At 54.2% G+C, this 7,420-nt stretch overlaps 1 protein-coding gene across 4 annotated transcripts in view; it reads right to left on the bottom strand.

Annotated features, from left to right (window-relative positions):
* The window catches only part of ABCC8 (ATP binding cassette subfamily C member 8), a 71,827-nt gene extending 64,727 nt beyond the window's left edge, over positions 1 to 7,100 (bottom strand). For all 4 annotated transcript variants that reach the window (XM_028156784.2, XM_028156783.2, XM_008149009.2 and 1 more), the window contains exons 1-3: positions 6,953 to 7,100; positions 5,594 to 5,735; positions 1,396 to 1,517 (exon numbers count right to left, since the gene is read on the bottom strand). In XM_028156784.2, the coding sequence (XP_028012585.2) occupies positions 1,396 to 1,517; positions 5,594 to 5,735; positions 6,953 to 7,100 (412 nt within the window). The remainder of the gene's footprint in view (positions 1 to 1,395; positions 1,518 to 5,593; positions 5,736 to 6,952) is intronic.
* Between the last annotated feature and the right edge of the window lie 320 nt (positions 7,101 to 7,420).

A 7,420-nucleotide genomic window follows, 5' to 3' on the forward strand; every position in this document is an offset into this window, starting at 1 on the left:
TGACTTAGTCCAGAGAAGTCCACATTCCAGATGTCAATTAGATGCTGCGACTTAATGACACACAGTCTGACCACAGCCTACCAGCCAGATGGACAGCCTGGTGTTAGGCATGTAGACTGAGCCCAAACATAGAGGCAGACCTGTGGATTTATACCTCTGGCCCATGCACACCCTGAGGACTTTAGACATACAGTCTCAGAAAGAGTTAAGACCCTGCTGAGGTGCCATAGTCCTGGCACCCTGCTGGGCGGGCTAGTGCCAGTCACAAAACCTCCGAGCCTCCATTTCCTGACCGGCCAAGGGGAAACAATAGTGGTGCTTACCTCACAGCATTGTTGTAAAGATTAAATGAGTTAATACAGGTAAAATGCTTTGGATAGTGTCTGACACCTACTAAGTGCTAAGTGAGTGTCCACTGTTGGCGTTTCTAACTTCTGAATTTCAGGGTCCACATCTGTAAAATGGGAATAGCAATAGTAGCAATAGGGCGATTGTGGGGATTAAGTGAGATCATGCATGTAAGAAGCTTAGCACTGAGCCTGCAGGCAGTACATGCTCAGCAAATGTCCACAATGAGCACTTTTGTTTCTGCCCGGGACCCCAGCCACTTGGTGTCGGAAGCTCTAGGCTGGCACTCCTTCCTGAGTCTCTTTAAATGTTGGCAAACCACAGGTTCTGGTCCCGCGGCCTTTCTCTCCTCTCTCGAGCTGACTTCATCCGAGCTCAAGCTTTAGATGCTACCTGTAAGCCTGTGACGGTGGAAGGTACATCTCCAGCCCTGAGCCCCAGCCCCCTTCTTCCCCCTCACCCCCATTTATCTAGTTCTGACTTATTTATTTAGTGGCCTATTTGATATTTAAGTTGGCATCTCAGCGACATCTCAAGCTCAACATGCAGGGAGAAAAACTGACCCACACTGCACTCCAACTCTTGCTCCTTTGCCATGTCGGTTATTAATACCACTATTTGCCTAAGCACTCGAACCCAAAGCCCCTGACCTCATCTCCTACCATTTTCCCCTTTTCCATTTGATTCCTTTGCCAAGTTTCTTCCTATCAGAAGGCCTTTGCACTTGCTGTTCCATCTGCGTGGAACGTTCTTCCCCCAAATATCTGCTAGCTCACTCTTATCAGAAGCCTCCTCTATACGGACAGCCCCACTGCCATCGCTCTCTACCACTTACTCAGCTTTATTTTCTCCACAGCAGCAGCACTACCTGTTCATTTATTTACTCCATTTGCCTGTCTGTAAGCTCCGCAATAGCAGGGTTTTTTCCTTCTCCACTTCTGAACCTCTAGCACGTAGAAGAGTGCCTGACACAGGAGTCCTCAGTAAACATGATCTAAAGGAATGAAAGGAGGTTCCTACCCCTCCCGGCCCCTTTCCCTCCCCTACCGATCAGCAGCTTAGGGAAGTTGGAGGTCTCGATGTTGTGATAGTAGACCACGGAGGTGACAGCAGCCATGAACGCCATCCCGGCCGGCATGTACAGATGAAGGTGGCGGGATTCGGTCACCCTGAGATGGAGGCAGGAGAGAGAGAGAGTCAGACGGACAGGATGTGGATATGCTGAGTACCCTAACAGAGCAGCCCAGGCCTTGGGCTGAGGGCTCAGCACACAGTGGGGTCTCCAGGACTCATGCACAGCTCCACACCATACGCTGGCATCTCTCCGCAGTCATATTACAAACGTGCCTGCTAAGTAAGGGGCCCAGGAGGCCACACAGAGATGCCAGGAAGGCTTGGTGTTCAGGCTTTGGCAGTCACAGCCTTCTTTCCCCGGGTTCGTGCTTATAGAACCTGGCATAGGGAAGCCAGCCTTGGCAGCCGCAGCTGCAGAGCCTCTGGCCTGGAACCACTTTTCTGGGAGTGAGCACAGCTGGGTCTCTGTCCTCGGGGGCCTCTGGCAGTGCAGGAGCCTGTGCACCCAACTCTCTTAGTGACAGCCCCATTTAACATGAACAGCGTAGGTCAGCATTGCTGCTCCTCCCCAGGCGGTGTAATAATAAGACTGATAGTCAATATTTATTGAGCATTTACCGTGTCCCAGGCACTGTTCTTAGCACTTCATGTATGTTAACTCACTTTATCTTCATAAAACACCATGAAGCCGGTACTGAGGCATAGAAAGGCTAAGTAACAAGGCCAAGGTCACTGTTTTTGTTTCCTCCCTTGGGCTGGGGATGAAGGCAGCCCATACCATCTCATCCCCTCCCCTCTTTAACGCACAGAGGCCTGGGTGGGTGGGCTCTGGTCTGGTGATAAGACCCATAGGGAGCCAGAGCCCCTCCCACACCTGAGGCCTCCCCATGACCGGTGAGGTGGTTCACCTACTTGGTCCTGATCAAGCCCTTCCAAAGCTCCCTCCCATAGACAGCAAAACCCACAGCCAGCACCACAGGCTCAGTGATGTGGCCTCAAACCATTTGTCTAGCTTTGCTCAGACTGCTCTTTCTACTGAAGCCGTGCTGGGATCCCCCCATTGCCAGAGGGCCTCCTCCAGTGTCCCGCCTCGGGCTGCTCTTGCTTCAGCTGCTCCTTCTCTACAGCCCAGCAAGGCCCCTGCCCTCGACAAGCTGACAGTAGGGAAGGGCAACCAGCTCAGAGCTGACTGACCAGACAGTCTAGGGCAGTGATTCTGCAGATGAGCAGAAGGCTGAGAGCACAAAGGAGCTGGTGGGCAAAGGAGCTTCATAGAGGAGGTGGCACCAGCCTGGACTTTGAAGGATGAGCAGGAGTTCCACAGAGAAGGAGAGGGGAGCATGTTGGTACCCCAAGTGGTCTGGAGGGACAAGGGAATAGGTATAGAGGCAGGGGGAGCTGTTCACCAAATGGTATGTTCCTCTCTTTCCATGCTAAAAGAACAAGTTTGCTCCAACAGCAATGCGCCCAGCCCCAGGGATGGATGGTGATTGGTTCAAGCACCATGCAATTCCATACCCCTTTGCCAGTGATTTGCCTAAGGGTGGTCATAGCACCCAACTCCAGCCAATGAGATGTAAAGGGAAGCCTGCAGAGGACGTCTGCATGAGGAAGAGGCATGTGGGAGCATGAGTGACCATGAGGGAAGACACAGCAGACACACAGAGGATGGAGTAAAAAGATGGGGAGAGCTGGGTCCCTGATGCCATCACTAAGTCACCACACCACCAACAACAAAAAGGCAACTTCAGGCTTCTTGTTAAATGAGACAGTAAATGTCAATTTTCCTTAATCTTTGATTAATGGATATTTTCAGCAAAATATGGATATGTGATAAGGCAATCAGTCACCAGTGGGGACCCTGAGAGCAACCAACACTCGGCCCAGGGGGCTTAGGCAACTCTTGCCTCTGGACTCCTTGAAGTAGTTTAGACTCTCGCACATTTTGAAAGTGACATCTAACATGTCACATCATTTAAGTTTAAATAAATTATTATTTTTTTGCCATAGAAAGGAGAAATGATAAATATTTTATAAGATGAAATAAGGTGAGGAATAATCATAATTGAAATAAATATTTCATGACATGACTTCATAATACAGGTTTTGGCTGCTTTATTGAATAGTATACACAGAATTAGGTAAGAAATTAGGGAACATTTTTTACATATGGGCTTTATGCAGTGTCTGGTGGTCTGGGGAAACACTCTACTTATGTTTTCTTTAAAAGTGCGTCCTCATTAACCCACACTGCTCTGGTTGTTCTGAACCCAGAGCATCACACACAGAAATAAGACCCAAAGGAAGACAGGAAGCCCTACGGGGTAAGGATGGCTTGATTAATCACTAAACGAGCCTTATCCTAAATTAAAGTCAAGTTTGAAGACCACTGCTTTAACCAGCCTCCACTCCCACCTGCCCCCTAGACTTCCAGGCAGGTCTGTAAACCCAGGCCAGGGTGGACTGGGGGTGCCACAGGGCAGGGACTGTGGCTTCTCCTCCTGTCTGCTCCTTTCTGATGTCCCTCCCTCACACTTGCTTGTTCAGGGGTTTGGAGCCACAGATTGAGGCCAGCCAAGACCAGCAAGTGCCCGGTTCAGGAGCTGACCTGTCTGCGGGGGAGGAGATGGCGGTCTGCCCTGAGCTGGAGAGGTTTGGGATACAGGTGCAGCCCACACAGGAGGGGCTGCTGCACAGCTTAAGGCAGAAAAGTCCTGGACCTGATTCACTCCAGTCTCCCACCCTCTGGGGATAAGCTATCTGCCCAGGGCTCTGCCCCTCCTCGCCTGGCACCCTGTTTGTGCTCTAATTCCGTCCTCCATGGCCCTGTGAAGCAGGCAAGGCAGGGGTTATAATGCTCATTTCATAAGAATGAAAGAGAGGCTGGGCGGCTTGTCTGAAGTCCCACAGCTGGTGTGTACATGGCAGAAGTCCCAGCAGAAGACCCAGGCCTACCTTCTGCATGGGCGGAGTGTCTTTTTCTGTCAGTGCTAATTATAACCTAGTTGGTATTTCCGGCCTAAAGGCACACCAGGCATCCCTCCCCTATCTCCCATTTGTGTGCTTTGGAAGGGGTGTTGGGGACTTGTCACCTGCTAGTCACTGTGGCAGTACGCATTCTGGTCATCTCACTGGTCTGGGGACTTTGATACTCAGGAGAAGCCTCAAGGCAAGCAGTTACCACAGAGATTACCACTGAAGCCAGGATGCAGGGACATTGACAGTAGGAGGGTGAGGGAGTGTGTGGGGAGGTGGGGGATCCCATCCCCCTGCCATCCAGCTGCAGGAGCCAGGGCTGGCAGGAGTGGGGTCTGAGCATACTCTGATTCCAGCTCAGAGGGGCTGGACCTCAGATATTTAGGCCAAATGCCCCCCTTTTCACCACCTCCTCACTCAGGCGGTCGCTGAGCCTCGCTGATTCTTCCATTCTTCCTTAGTGACAAGACTGCTTCGCCGCCTCCTCTTCTGTACTCCCAACTGCTGACACACCATTTGCAGCTGCTATTATTTCTCACCTAGATGACTGCAATCACCTCCTAAGTGCTATTTCTACCTCCACCTTCTCCCTGGCTCCAAACCTGCCCTGACACCCTCTAGGGTTCTCACCTAAAAGTGCTGTGCCAATCACAGCTGATTACACTCAACCTCCAACGCTCTGCTCACTCACCTGCTGTGTTTCATGCTTCAGCCCCATGCACTTCTCCCAACCCGCCTGCTTTTCAAGCGGAGGGAGGCTTTTGTTCCTACAGGCACAGAGAACTGACTGGGAGGATGCTGGGTGCCAGGCTGAGGACTGGGGACCTTATATACAATTGGAAACCAAGGAAAGATCCTAAGCAAGAGTATTCCCCCTCCCCCAATAAGGTAACTCCAGCAGCTGATAGAAGAGGCTGGGTACCGTCCACAGAGTTGGGGCACTCTAATAGGCTCTGGGATTATTTCACTGGGTTGTGGCATTCAGATCTGGGCTCCCTGCTGTCCTGAGAGCAGGGGCTCACTTGTGTCCAGCGCCTGGCACAGAGAGTCTGGCACACAGGAGATGCTGGGTGAACTGTTGCCGGATTAATTAGCAAGTGATACTGGCTCATGGAATGCAGGCGGGCTGGGCTCTCCCTGAGCCCGAAGCCCCTGGAGCAGGTCCGTTCTCCCGAGTTCTTGGAGAATTACTCACCCGTCAGACAGGATGCCCTCCGCGATCTCACACACCAGGACGAAGAGCAGCATGAAGGTCAGGATCCAGCGCAGGTTGTGCCCAGGGAAGTGGAGCCACGTGCTGTGGTGGATGTGCACCTTGGAGCTCTGGCTGCCCCATCCTGCGAGGAGAGACAGGAAGAGGTGGGGAGCCTGGAGGAAGGTGCATGAACCCCAGGAAGGGGCTTCGACGTTGGGTCCACGGTGGGGGGAGGAGCATACCCCTTTGCACACCTGTGCCTGAGGATGCTGGAGTCTGGTACACATGAACTAAGTGTCCAAGCATGAAGCCTGGACTGACCCAGGCCCACCTATGTAGGTACCCATTTTATATATTGATCTCTTGTGTGACAAGTTATCACATAAATAAACCATTTGGTTGAGAACAGAGTGTAAATGTTGGTATAATTTTGATACCCATATGAGCATATGTCGCATATGCTTCCTTCTTGTTCCTATTTGTCAACAACTAGCAACTCTGCTTCTGCAGCATCCTGCTCTTTTGAATTTTATTACAATATTTTCTTTCTTCCCAAAAGCTGCATATGAACTTTAAGATTTGCTTTATATATATATAAAGCAAAGAAACAGGGGAATGAGTTGACAGAGCCACCAGCTTGGGAAATTCAAGGTCTTGAAGAGGGATGAAGGGGACGCTGTGAAGAGCCCAACTTTGCAGAGAGCTTTCAAGCAGTGGCGCTGGGGGCCTCTGGCGTCCAAAGTCAGGGGCTGCTGGCCCGGAGCCTGAGAAGTTGCGCTCCAGAGACACGCGCCCAGGTGGGGTCGCCAGGAAGGGGATCCTTGTCCCTAGCTCCCGGCTCTCCTCGCCTAGGCTGAGTGGGACCCTGGGATTGTCAGAGACCACACAAGGGTTTGCAGGGCCTCGGTCCGCCTCTGAGGCGCAGGCTGCACTCCTCCTGGGCCCAGCTTCGGCTGACAGGGAGGGTGCCTTGGGGGAGGGGTGACCCGGCTCAATGCAGCCCGAGCCCCTCCCGACCTTTTCAGTGGGTACAGAAACCTCTGTGTTCCCCTTTCTCCACCCCAGCTCCGGCCCTGAGGTGGCAAAACTTGGGGATTCCCTGGGTGTGGAGCGTCCGCCTTGTTCGGTGCAGGTTCGGGGGCACCCCAGGGAATGAAGGGAAGTGCAGGTGTGAGAGTGCGGGATCGCGGGGTAGTACACAGAGCAGGGGACACGGGGAGGGGATCCCCGAAGGGGGACAAGCGGCGGCTGCGGGGCCGCCAGGGGACCCCGAGCGGTGCGGTGCGCGGCACCTCTTCCTCCTCCCACCCCGCCGCCCCCCTCCCCTGCTCCGCTGCCCCCGCGCCCGCGCGCGCTCACCGATGAAGAGGATGGGGAAGGTGATGAAGAGCAGGAAGACGTGCGGCACCACGTTGAGCGCGTCCACGAAGCAGCCGTTGTTGAGGACGCCCTGGTCCACCCGGTAGGCGGCCGAGTGGTTCTCGCTGCCGCAGAAGGCCAGGGGCATGGCGGCGCGGGGCGGGCACGGATCGGCTGCGGCTGGCTCCACGCGCCTCCGCGCCTCTGTCCCCGGCTGCTCAGCCGCCCTGCCCGGCCGACAGGCCCCCGCCCCCCACCCCGCGGGCCCCGCCCCGCCGGCTCTCCCGCTGCCCCCCCTCCCCCCCCACCTCTCCCTGATCCACTATCTGTGGGGCCGGGGGTGGGGGTGGGGCGCAGCCGGGAGCCCAGCCGGGCCACGCTGGACCCCCGTTCCAGCTGTGGCAGCCCACGCGCCCAGATGTGCTGGAGGACGCTTTGTGAGCGCCCCCGCTGCGCGCGTGCGCTTGG

Source organism: Eptesicus fuscus, chromosome 13 (assembly GCF_027574615.1).
Source record: "Eptesicus fuscus isolate TK198812 chromosome 13, DD_ASM_mEF_20220401, whole genome shotgun sequence".
NCBI classification, from domain to species: domain Eukaryota; kingdom Metazoa; phylum Chordata; class Mammalia; order Chiroptera; family Vespertilionidae; genus Eptesicus; species Eptesicus fuscus.